The sequence below is a fragment of the Oncorhynchus kisutch genome, linkage group LG11, assembly GCF_002021735.2.
Source record: "Oncorhynchus kisutch isolate 150728-3 linkage group LG11, Okis_V2, whole genome shotgun sequence".
Taxonomy (NCBI): domain Eukaryota; kingdom Metazoa; phylum Chordata; class Actinopteri; order Salmoniformes; family Salmonidae; genus Oncorhynchus; species Oncorhynchus kisutch.
This window is the reverse complement of record NC_034184.2, coordinates 10,798,278-10,811,216: the sequence shown is the minus strand read 5'-3', so window position 1 is coordinate 10,811,216 and position 12,939 is coordinate 10,798,278. Positions and strand designations below refer to the sequence as shown.

General features: G+C 49.2%; 1 protein-coding gene across 1 annotated transcript in view; it reads right to left on the bottom strand.

Annotated features, from left to right (window-relative positions):
• LOC109898953 (BAH and coiled-coil domain-containing protein 1) overlaps positions 1 to 12,939 on the bottom strand; it is a 112,506-nt gene that overhangs the window by 24,343 nt on the left and 75,224 nt on the right. The window contains exons 12-15 of the mRNA XM_031836423.1: positions 9,326 to 9,492; positions 8,692 to 8,933; positions 2,382 to 2,617; positions 2,126 to 2,305 (exon numbers count right to left, since the gene is read on the bottom strand). Of these exons, the coding sequence (XP_031692283.1) occupies positions 2,126 to 2,305; positions 2,382 to 2,617; positions 8,692 to 8,933; positions 9,326 to 9,492 (825 nt within the window). The remainder of the gene's footprint in view (positions 1 to 2,125; positions 2,306 to 2,381; positions 2,618 to 8,691; positions 8,934 to 9,325; positions 9,493 to 12,939) is intronic.

Below are 12,939 nucleotides of genomic sequence, written 5' to 3'. Positions count from 1 at the left end.
TATTAGAAAAACACCTTGAGGATGGATTCTAAACAACGTTTGCCATGTTTCTGTCGATATTATTTCTCAGCCAAACGTGAAGAACAAACGGAGCTATTTCGCCTACAAAAATAATATTTTGGGAAAAAATGAACTTTGGCTGTCTACCTGGGAGTCTCGTGAGTGAAAACATCCGAAGTTCATCAAAGCTAAACAATTTAATTTGATTGCTTTTCTGATTTCCGTGACAATTTTGCCTGCCGCTAGCAAGGCATAATGCTATGCTAGGCTATGATAAACTTGCACAAATGCTTGTCTAGCGTTGGCTGTAAAGCATATTTTGAAAATCTGAGATGACAGGGTGATTAACAAAAGGCTAAGCTGTGTTCCAATATATTTCACTTGTGATTTTCATGAATAGGAAGATTTTCTAGGAAGATTTATGTCCGTTGCATTATGCTAATTAGTGTCAGATGATGATAACGGGCCCGTTCACGGGCTGCACGTCACTACAGGTTAAGAAGCCCTCCTGTTCTCCACTCATTACCTGTATTAACTGCACCTGTTTGAACTCGTCACCTGTATAAAAGACACCTGTCCACACACTCAATCAAACAGACTCCAACATCTCCACAATGGCCAAGACCAGAGAGCTGTGTAAGGACATCAGGGCTAAAATTGTAGACCTGCACAAGGCTGGGATGGGCTACAGGAATATAGGCAAGCAGCTTGGTGAGAAGGCAACAAACAACTGTTGGCGCAATTATTAGAAAATGGAAGAAGTTCAAGATGACGGTCAATCACCCTCGGTCTGGGGCTCCATGCAAGATCTCACCTCAGGGGGCATCAATGATCATGAGGAAGGTAAGGGATCAGCCCAGAACTACACGGCAGGACCTGGTCAATGACCTGAAGAGAGCTGGGATATCTTCAACCACCAACTTACCATCCTGAGACAAGGCTGAGTATAGCCCACAAAGAACTCCGCCACGGCACAACCCAAGGGGGGGGCTCCAACCCAGACAGGATGATCACATCAGTGACTCAACCCACTCAGGTGACGCACCCCTCCCAGGGACGGTATGAGAGAGCCCCAGTAAGCCAGTGACTCAGCCCCTGTAATAGGGTTAGAGGCAGAGAATCCCAGTGGAAAGAGGGGAACCGGCCAGGCAGAGACAGCAAGGGCGGAAACATATGATCTCTGTAATTGCAAACAAAGGTTTCTGTACCAAATATTAAGTTCTGCTTTTCTGATGTATCAAATACTTATGTCATGCAATAAAATGCAAATGAATTACTTAAAAATCATACAATGTGATTTTCTGGATTTTTGTTTTAGATTCCGTCTCTCACAGTTGAAGTGTACCTATGATAACAATTACAGACCTCTACATGCTTTGTAAGTAGGAAAACCTGCAAAATCGGCAGTGTATCAAATACTTGTTCTCCCCACTGTATGTATGTATGTATATATATATATACACACACACACTGTTTGTATATACTGTAGAACACACTACTATGGTCAGTTGGCCACCCAGAAATCTATGGCCTTTTCAATAACTGCGGTCAAGGAAACCCAATGGTCCTGTCTTTCTCATGGACAGACAAACATCAGTACACACACACAGACACAAATGCATGCACACACACTCAATTACGCACACACGCATGCAAGCACACACACGCACACACTCATACACACTCACAGATCAGATCTTTATTGGCAGCTGTGTGTGGCTGACTAAAGGGGTCGTGTCGGGTGTCGAGACGTCGCTGACACACTTGACATTTACACAACGTTCTCGTCAACACTCTCACACACACGCACACACAGGATGTACACAATAGGGCCACATCAATTTGAGATTATTGGGGAAGGGGGGACATTGCATCTCTACTGGTTGGTTTGAGGGGGTGCAGGAGGGGCGACAGGGGTGTGACATTCTAAAAGAGGCGATATTGGGGTTCACGTTACAGTGTGGTTTTGTGGGGCAGCATGCCAGTGGGCAGCCATTAATGGTTTTAATGGTGTGACAGACGAGCAGGGAAGTGAGAGGAGGCCACCGTGATGGAAGACATCTCACTCTCTAACAAGCACACACACACACACAGCCGGGAGACATCTCACTGAGACGTAACTTACCCTGGCCTGAGCACTCGCTGTTGCTCTTCCCCTCGTTCATTTCCTGCTTCACAGAGGCCACACCTCCTCTGCGGAGGACTCTGGTCGAAGGTCCGCCCAGTTTGACCCTTGGTCGACCTCTCCTTCTCCTCACCCCCTGATTGGGCACCCAGTCCTGCTGGTTACTGGATGTATCGGCTGCTGGGTGAACATGAAGAGATGGGTGTGTTAGTGTCAGGGAGTGTATGTGGTACAAGTTTACGTGTGTTTGTTTTACCTGTGCCACTCTCTCTGCAGTTTTCGTGGGCTCCAGGTCTGGGGTCCCGTCTGCGGCGGTGCATGCCCCCTGATGGTGCACCTCTCTGGGCCACAACCTTCTGCTTCAGCTGGGTCACCCTCCGTGCTAGTCGGGAGCTCAGGCTGGGACGACCTTTCCTCCTCGTGAGGAAGCCATGATTAGTCATCGTCTTCCTCCGCTTCTCTCTGCTCCCATCTGCTTCATAATCCTCCGCCCTGAAAAACACAAAGAAGAGAGAGTTGGATTTTAGAAACAAACAAACAAAAAAACTAAGGAGATCAAAGAAACGGTAACAGGTCATCTGGTCTTTCTGCCCTCTATACCTCTCACAAGAGCTCTTCTACTTTCTCCCTTTTCCTCCTTCTCTCTGTCTAGCCTTTGATGAGTAGAGAGAGAGGGGGGGGGGGGGTTCCTTTCCAGTGCGGACGCTGTGTTTGGAAGAGAAAGCCTTCTGTCGGTAAACTCTGAAATATCCAAGAGGAGTGTGACTATGAGACCCTGATGAATAACCACAAGAAAAAGGGAAAAATGGCTGAAAAACAGAGAGAGAGAAGGGTGGCAGGAAGGTGAGAGTTGGAGGGAGAAAGAGAGAGACAAGGCAGTCTCAGGGGGAGTCTGTCCGTTGACCTAAGCTCCAGGGCTGGATAGATGAACACCTCTATTGAACACCACCACTCCCTGCTCCAGGGCTGGATAGATGAACACCTCTATTGAACACCACCACTCCCTGCTCCAGGGCTGGATGGATAAACACCTCCATTGAACACCACTGCTCCACTACCCTTTTTCTCTTTCTATCTTTTGATCTCATATAAGCACACACACACACACACACACACAGTCTGCTATGAGCAGCTGCTGTCTGAGGCAGGTGAATCCTATATTCCCTCAGAGCTCAGTGTCTCCCTTCAAGGAAAAGAGAGGGAAGGAGGCGGGAAGGAGGAGGGAGGGAGAAGGAAGGGAGGGAGGGAGGATTAAATGACGGAGGGAGGGAGGAAGAAAGAAGGGAGGCAGGGATGGATGGATGCAGGGAGGGGGAGGGAGGCAGGGAGGGGGGAGAAAGGAGGGAAATAGATAGAGTTGGGGAAGGAGCAGAGTAAAGGGAGAAGGGAGAGGAGAGGATTAAGCAGGGATTGAATGGAGGAAAGGAGGAGCATGAAAAGAGGAGGGGAAGATAGGATGTGTAATGTGAAACCTGAGAGAAATACCACCTGGTTGAGTTGTCATCTCAGGCAGTCAGACAAAAAGAAACGCAACACTGAAATGCTGAAGTCAGGATCGACAGAGAAGCCAGCTTCCTGCTGAGGTCAGGATCGACAGAGAAGCCAGCTTCCTGCTGAGGTCAGGATCGACAGAGAAGCCAGCTTCCTGCTGAGGTCAGGATCTACAGAGAAGCCAGCTTCTTGCTGACGTCAGGATCGACAGAGAAGCCAGCTTCCTGCTGAGGTCAGGATCGAAAGAGAAGCCAGCTTCTTGCTGACGTCAGGATCGACAGAGAAGCCAGCTTCCTGCTGAGGTCAGGATCTACAGAGAAGCCAGCTTCCTGCTGAGGTCAGGATCGACAGAGAAGCCAGCTTCCTGCTGAGGTCAGGATCGACAGAGAAGCCAGCTTCCTGCTGAGGTCAGGATCGACAGAGAAGCCAGCTTCCTGCTGAGGTCAGGATCTACAGAGAAGCCAGCTTCCTGCTGAGGTCAGGATCTACAGAGAAGCCAGCTTCCTGCTGAGGTCAGGATCTACAGAGAAGCCAGCTTCCTGAACCCCCCTAAACTCCCCCTAACAAAATACCACACCACTCATACCTAGGGTTACAAAATTCCAGGATCCATCAATAAATTCCCTGGTTTTCCTGAAATCCCGGTTGGAGGATTCCTGGAATCCGTACGGAATAAGCAGGAAATCCAGGGAATTTATTGAAAGTTTCCGGAATTTTGCAAACCTACCCATACCCCTCATTCCCATCCCACACACCAACTATCCATCACCCAGCCCTAACCTGTCTGTCACCATCACCCCCTTTCCCACACCCCCCATCACCCCCTTTCAACCTTTGACCCCCAGTCAGTCCCTAAGTCCCAGCGATAGCCCTCAGTCACATCCTCACTGGAAGGAGAGTATGTGAGGAGGGGACAAGGGCAGTTGGTTGATGTAGAATGATGTAAAATCAACAGTCAATGTAATTATTATAACAACAGCCTTCCCCTTTTTCCTCTCTCCAACACCGATGCCAACAAGTACTGCCACCAAGAGACCAGTTGCTAGAGAAACTTTCTCTCTCTCTCTCTCTCTGTCTCTCTCTCAAAGATTAAGGAATACACTAATGATACTACACTCATTCATTAATTAATTAAAAAATACACCCTGTCACATACCAGCCAGCTCCAGTAATTAAACAAATATGGGATGTGTGTGGTGTGTGTGTGTCGTCTGTGTGTGCGTGTTGTCATTTTTCATTAGTGTGTTGTAATCACTGTGGTAACCGTGATAAACGTTGTGCTTGTTTAATCAGTTTATCACGCTATCATAGGTGGAGCACAGCCAGAAAACACATCCATCAATATGATGACCTAACACTGGAATTTAACACTGTGTAGGGCATTAGGGGATTTGCTTTGTAATCGCGTGTGTGTGTGTGTGTGTATGTGTAAGAAGAGGGGGTTGTAGAGTCATTCATCACTGTGATAAGTCTACATGGGGACTTTGTCCATATTAATATGTGCTGAGGGTGAGAGGGGGTCAGGACATAATCAATGGAGTGATAAATATGGTGTGCGTGTGTAAGAGAGAGAGAGAGAGAGAGAGAGGCAGCAGTTCCTCTTATAAAGAAGCTCAACAGGGTTCATCTCAGGCAACAATATTTCTATGAGTCCTAAATATAAGGAAAAACCAAGATGGCGCCGTACTGGATGGCTGTCGTTTTACAAGCTCTGACCCAAGACAGCTTTTCTGTGATTATTTATTACTCTATTTCCTGTAATGTCTCCTCTATTATTTCTTACAACCGACAAGAACTTTGAACATCAGATCAGCAGTTACTTACCCCAGTTACGGCTTCTACCCCAGTTACGGCTTCTACCCCAGTTACGGCTTCTACCCCAGTTACGGCTTCTACCCCAGTTACGGCTTCTACCCCAGTTACGGCTCCTACCCCAGTTACGTCTTCTACCCCAGTTACGGCTTCTACCCCAGTTACGGCTCCTACCCCAGTTACGGCTCCTACCCCAGTTACGGCTTCTACCCCAGTTACGGCTTCTACCCCAGTTACGGCTTCTACCCCAGTTACGGCTTCTACCCCAGTTACGGCTTCTACTTCAAATCATCTGCCCTGGGCTCCCTCTGTAATTCCAACCCAATATCTGGCGTTACAGAGAAGAGAGGGTGGATCCTGGTGAGATTAAGGCGAAGGGAAAACCGGCCACCTCTTCCACTCCATTCCACACTCGAGAATAAGATGGAGGATCTCTAATCACGGACTTGCTACCAACGCGACTCTCGGAACTGCAATATTCTTCGCTTTTCAGAAACATGGCGCTCATACAAGATACCCCCCACGGCTATCCAAAAATCGAGGGGGGGGGGGGGGTATTTGCCTCTTCCTCAACTCCAACTGGTGTCCTAATTCCAGCAAGGTGGAAGTGTCGACCCACTGTTCACCCGTTTTGGAATATCTGATGGTCAAATGCCGACCCTTCTACCTCTCGAGGGAGTTTTCAGTTCTTATTTATCGTGACTGCTGTATACATTCCACCTCAGGACAATAACAATAATAAGCTGGCACTTAAGAACTGTACAAGGCTATAAACCAGAAGGAAGCCCTACACCCAGAGGCTGCCTTTCTGGTTTCCAGCCATTTTAATTAATGCCCAACTTCCATCAACACATCTCCAACGACACTAAAGGCCATAAAGCCCTTGACCACTGCTATTCGACCCACAAGCAAGGATACAAGGCCCTCCCTCAAAGTACCAGAAATTCGCTCCGTTGAGAAATGGTCACCAGAATCAGACGGGACTGCTATGCTAGCGCTGACTGGAATATGTTTCGAGATTTTGCCGATAACGTCGACGACCTAACCATCTCCGTCACTGGCTTCAATACAAAATGCATCAGCGACGTTGGTGCTAAACTAAAGGACAGGACTACCACACACAGAGCTATCGCAGACAACCCTGATGCTACACGGCCGAAGACAGGAATAAGTACAAGAAGGCCCGCTATGACCTCCACAGAGTCATCAATCAAGTAAAAGGACAATATAGGAATGAGGTGAAATCATGTTCCACAGGCTCTAACACCCGCCACATGTGGAGGGGCTACAGTCTACTACGGATTACAAAGGAAGATCCAACCATGATCTGCCCAATGATGCCTCTCTACCAGACTAACTCAATGGATTTTATGCACGCTTTGACAACAACATTGATCCGGGCGTGAGGGCCGTCACACCTTTAGGGTCTTTAATCAGGTCAACACCTGCAAGGCCACGGGCCCCAACGGTATTCCAGGGTGCGTTCTCAGAGCATGCGCAGAACAGCTGGCAGGCATATTCACGGTCATTTTCAACCTCTCCTTGTCCCAGTCTTTAATCCCCACATGTTTTAAAATGACCACAATCAAGGCTTCATGACACAATGATTACCGCCCTGTAGCACTCACTTCTGTAATCAGGAAGTGCTTTGAGAGGCTGGTTATGGCACACATTAACTCCACCATCCCAGATACCCTAGACCCACTCTAATTTGCATACCACCCCAACAGATCCATAGATGACGCAATCTCAATTGCTCTCCACACTGCATTCACCCGCCTAGATAAGAGGAATAACTATGTGAGAATGCTGTTCATTGACTACAGCTCGTCACCAAGCTTAGGACTCTGGGTCTGAACACCTCCCTCTGCAATTGGATCCTGGACTTCGTGACGGGCCAACCTGAGGTGGTGAGGGTAGGCAACATCACCTCCACCACACTGGCCCTTAACACAGGAGCCCCACAGGGGTGTGTGCTTAGTCCTCTCCTGTACTCCTTATTCACCCACGATTGTGTGGCCACACACAACTCAAACACCATTATCAAGTTCCCTGACGACAGTAGGCCTGATCATCGGCAACGATGAATCAGCCTACAGGAAGGAGGTCAGAGAACTGGCAGTGTGGTGCCGGAGCAACAACTTCACCCTCAACGTCAGCAAGACCAAGGAGCTGATCGTGGACTACAGAAAACGTAGGGGCGAGCACGTCCCCATCCATATCAACAGGGCGACAGTGGAGCATGTAAACAGCTTCATGTTCCTCTAATCACTAAAGACTTAAAGTGGTCCAAACACACACACAGTCATGAAGAAGGTACGACAGTGCCTCTTCCCTCTGAGGAGCTTGAAAAAGTTTGTCATGGGCCCTCAAATCCTTAAAAGGTTCTACAGCTGTACAATTGAGAGCGTATTGACTGGCTGCATCACTGCTTTGTATGGCAACAGCACCGCCCTGGATCGCATGGCACTACTGAGGGTTGTGAGGACAGCCCAGTACATCACTGGGACCGAGCTCCCTGCCATCCAGGACCTCTATATCAGGCGGTGTGAAAAGAAGGTCCGGAAAATGGTCAAAGACCCCAACCACCCAAGCCATAGACTATTTTCTCTGCTGCCGCACGGCAAGAGCTACCGGTGCATCAAGTCTGACACCAACCAGCTCTTGAACAGCTTCTGTCTCCAAGCAATACAACTGATAAATAGCGAACAAAATAGCTACATGGGCCGAGTTTACCTTGTATCTCTATTGACCTTTTATTTCAATATTTGCACTCTATGCACACTCACAAAGACCTAAATACTCACAAACACTGTCACTCCAACACACACACACTGTCACTCACTCCATCATCTGCTCACTCACACATAATATGCAGACATTTATACTGACTCTACACACCCACACACCTACTAACATACAAGCTGCTGCTACTCTATTTATCATATATCCTGTTGCCTAATCACCCTATATCTACTTCCATCACTCCAATATCCCTGCACATGTACATATGTTATTGGAACTGACTTTTCAAATATTTCCTGTATATAGTATGCTCAGTTACTTACTTTATGGTGTATTTCATATTTCATATTCTTATTTCTCGTGTGTTTTTTTCTAGTAATACATTGTTATTGATTATTGCATTGTTGGGTTTTGAGTTTGCAAGAAAGGCATTTCACTGTATTTGTGCATGTGACATTCAAACTTTAAACTTGTATAAGTGAATAAATGGATAGGAGAATCCCTGCGGAGACACTCGCCTGAGTCTCTTGGGGCCGTCTGAGGCGCTGGGACTGGAGGTAGACTTGCGTTTCCGGGGGCGACCGGGTCGTCTGCGAGCAGGGCTATGAGAGGTCTCTGCTTTCTGGCGGTCATGTTTTCTCTGCAGCTTTGTCAGTTCTCTCTGTTTCTCTTTGTAACGTCTCTGGATCTCCGCTAGCTGGACTCGTATCGCTAGCTCCGCCCCATCCACCGTCTCCATGACACCCTTCACCGGACACACCTTCAGACAGATAGACATGAAGGATATAGTATATTGTAAATGGACTGTACCTTGTGACAGTACATAGAAAATGTAGCTTGTGTATCTGTGTGTATATACAGTACAATTATTTACTGTGTATATACAGTTATATATATATATATATATATATACACACACACAGTATACATGGTGGTACAGTTATATACTGTGTTTCTGTGTATATACAGTATAGTTATATACTGTATAGCTGTGTATATACAGTACAGTTATATTCTGTACATGTGCATTATATGTTTGAGTAAACAAGTGTGTATACCTACAGGACTGTCTGTATGTGCACATTTGAGTGTGTGTGTTCAGTTCTGTGTGTGTATGGAAAGTTCTGTGTCTGTTTAGGCATACACACATACCGGCTCGTGGCGAGGCGTCCAGCTGCATTTCCGTCGCAGGTTGAAGGTCATCCTGACGGGACAGTGCTTCCCCTCCCCACTCCCTGGAGCTCCTTCCCCAAGCTCCAGACTGCGAGCCGCAGCCAGGGTCGCCAGGCTACTAAGGTCAAAGGTCAAAACGTCCTCTCCTGGCGAGAGAGAGAAAATAATTACATTATTTTTTACTATTGCCGCCGCCTAAACAAGTGATTGGCAAACAGGGTGAATGTTAGCATAGTTATAGCATTCACACACACACACACGAGCACACACACACATCGGCAGAGTGAGAGGGAAAGAGGTGGACAGACGGAGAGAAAGAAGGGAGAGTGCTAAAGGAGTGCTGTCTCTCCATCTATCACTGTCATTAACTCTGTCATTGTCACAGCCTGCAGATCAACTAGAATATTCATGAGGGACCAGCCAGCCCACACCCACAACCACACACACACACACACACCGGTTCATTTCGCTGAGCTGCAAAGACAGTCAAATTTCTGCGCACAGGAGAAAAGTAGAGGGAGAGAGAGGATGATAAAGACAAAGGAAGGGAGGGAGGGAGGAGGAGATATAGGAGGAGAAGGGAAGATAAGGCAGAAGAGAAGGGAGGACGAGAAGGGGGGACAAGGTAGTGGATGAGGAGGGGGAGAAGGGGGGACAAGGTAGAGGCGAAGGAGGAGGAGAAGGGAGGACGAGGCAGAGGAGAAGAAGGGAGGACAAGGTAGAGGAGAAGGAGGAGAAGGGAAGATGAGGCAGAAGAGAAGGAGGAGGAGCAGGGAGGATGAGGCAGAATAGAAAGAGGAGAAGGGAGGACAAGGAAGAGGAGAAGGAGGAGAAGGGAAGATGAGGCAGAAGAGAATGAGGAGGAGCAGGGAGGATGAGGCAGAATAGAAAGAGGAGGAGAAGGGAGGACAAGGAAGAGGAGAAGGAGGAGAAGGGAAGATGAGGCAGAGGAGAAGGAGGAGGAGAAGGGAGGACAAGGTAGAGGAGAGGAGAGGGAAGAGAAGGGAAGATGAGGCAGATGAGAAGGAGGACGAGAAGGGAGGACGAGGAAGAGGAGAAGGAGGAGAAGGGAGGACAAGGAAGAGGAGAAGGAGGAGAAGGGAAGATGAGGCAGAGGAGAAGGAGGAGGAGAAGGGAGGACGAGGCAGAGGAGAATGTGGAGGAGAAGAGAGGACAAGGTAGAGGAGAAAGAGGTAGAGGGGAAGGAGGAGGTGAAGGGAGGACAAGGTAGAGGAGAAGGAGGAGAAGGGAAGATGAGGCAGAAGAGAAGGAGGAGGTGCAGGGAGGATGAGGCAGAGGAGAAGGAGGAGGAGAAGAGAGGACAAGGTAGAGGAGAAGGAGGAGGAGAAGGGAGGACGAAGTAGAGGGGAAGGAGCAGGAGAAGGGAGGACAAGGTAGAGGAGAAGGATGAGGAGGGAAGATGAGACAGAGGAGAAGGAGGAGAAGGGAGGACGAGGTGGAGTAGAAAAGAGGACACGGTAGAGGAGAAGGAGGAGGAGAAGGGAGGACGAGGTAAAGGAGAAGGAGGAGGAGAAGGGAAGATGAGGCAGAGGAGAAGGGGGAGGAGAAGGGAGGATGAGGCAGAGAAGAGAGAGAAGGCAGAGAGGACGAGGCAGAGGAGAAGGAGGAGGAGAAGGGAGGACAAGGTAGAGGAGAAGGAGAAGGGAGGATTAGGTAGAGGGGAAGGAGGAGGAGGAGGAGGAGGAGGAGGGTGGACAAGGTGGAGAAAGAGGACAAGGTAGAGGAGGAGGAGGAGAAGGGAGGATGAGGCAGAGGAGAAAGAGGAGGTGAAGGGAGGACAAGGTAGAGGAGAAGGAGGAGAAGGGAAGATGAGGCAGAGGAGAAGGAGAAGGGAGGACGAGGCAGAGGAGAAAGAGGAGGAGAAGGGAGGACGAGGTAGAGGAGGAGGAGGAGAAGGGAGGACAGGTAGAGGGGTAGGAGGAGGAGAAGGGAGGACGATGCAGAGGAGAAAGAGGAGGATACGGGAAGATGAGGCAGATGAGAAGGAGGAGGAGAAGGGAGGACGAGGTGGAGGAGAAGAGAGGACAAGGTAGAGGAGAAGGAGGATGAGAAGGGAGGATGAGGTAAAGGAGGAGGAGGAGGAGGAGAAGGGAAAAGGAGGCAGAGGAGAAAGAGGAGGAGACAGGAAGATTAGGCAGAGGAGAAGGAGGAGGAGAAGATGAGGCAGAGGAGAAGAAGGAAGGACAAGGTAGAGGAGAAGGAGGAGAAGGGAAGATTAAGCAGAGGAGAAGGGAGGACGAGGTAAAGGAGAAGGAGGAGGACAAGGGAAGATGAGGCAGAGGAGAAGAATGAAGGACAAGGTAGAGGAGAAGGAGGAGAAGGGAAGATTAAGCAGAAGAGAAGGGAGGACGAGGTAAAGGAGAAGGAGGAGGAGAAGGGAAGATGAGGCAAAGGAGAAAGAGGAGGAGAAGGGAAGATTAGGCAGAGAAGAAAGAGGAGGAGAAGGGAAGATTAGGCAGAGGAGAAAGCTGAGGAGAAGGGAGGACGAGGTAGAGGAGAAAGAGGAGGAGAAGGGAAGATTAGGCAGAGGATAAGGAGGAGGAGAAGGGAGGACGATGCAGAGGAGAAAGAGGAGGATACGGGAGGACGAGGTAGAGGAGAAGGAGGAGGAGAAGGGAAGATTAGGCAGAGGATAAGGAGGAGAAGGGAAATTAGGCAAAGGATAAGGAGGAGGAGAAGGGAGGACGATGCAGAGGAGAAAGAGGAGGATACAGGAGGACGAGGTAGAGGAGAAGGAGGAGGAGAAGGGAAGATGAGGCAGGGGAGGAGGAGAAGGCAGGGCGAGGCAGAGGAGAAAGAGCAGGAGAAGGGAGGACAAGGTAGAGGAGGAGGAGAAGGGAAGATGAGGCAGAGGAGGATGAGGCAGAGGAGGAGAAGGGAGGACGATGCAGAGGAGAAAGAGGAGGATATGGGAGAACGAGGTAGAGGAGAAGGAGAAGGAGAAGGGAAGATGAGGCAGAGGAGGAGAAGGGAGGATGAGGCAGAGGAGAAGGAGGAGGACAAGGGAGGATGAGGTAGAGGAGAAGGAGGAGGATACGGGAGGACGAGGTAGAGGAGAAGGAGGAGGAGAAGGGAAGATGAGGCAGAGGAGGAGAAGGCAAGGTGAGGCAGAGGAGAAAGAGCAGGAGAAGGGAGGACAAGGTAAAGGAGGAGGAGAAGGGAAGATGAGGCAGAGGAGGATGAGGCAGAGGAGGAGAAGGGAGGACGATGCAGAGGAGAAAGAGGAGGATATGGGAGGACGAGGTAGAGGAGAAGGAGAAGGGAAGATGAGGCAGAGGAGGACGAGAAGGCAGGGCGAGGCAGAGGAGAAAGAGCAGGAGAAGGGAGGACAAGGTAGAGGAGGAGGAGAAGGGAAGATGAGGCAGAGGAGGATGAGGCAGAGGAGGAGAAGGGAGGATGAGGCAGAGGATAAGGAGGAGGAGAAGGGATGACGAGGCAGAGGCGAAAGAAGAGGAGACGGGAGGACGAGGTAGAGGAGAAGGAGGAGGAGAAGAGAGGACAAGGTAGAGGAGAAGGAGAAGCAATACGGTTAAGTATGTAGTTATTGTCCTACATCTCCTCATTACCGACAT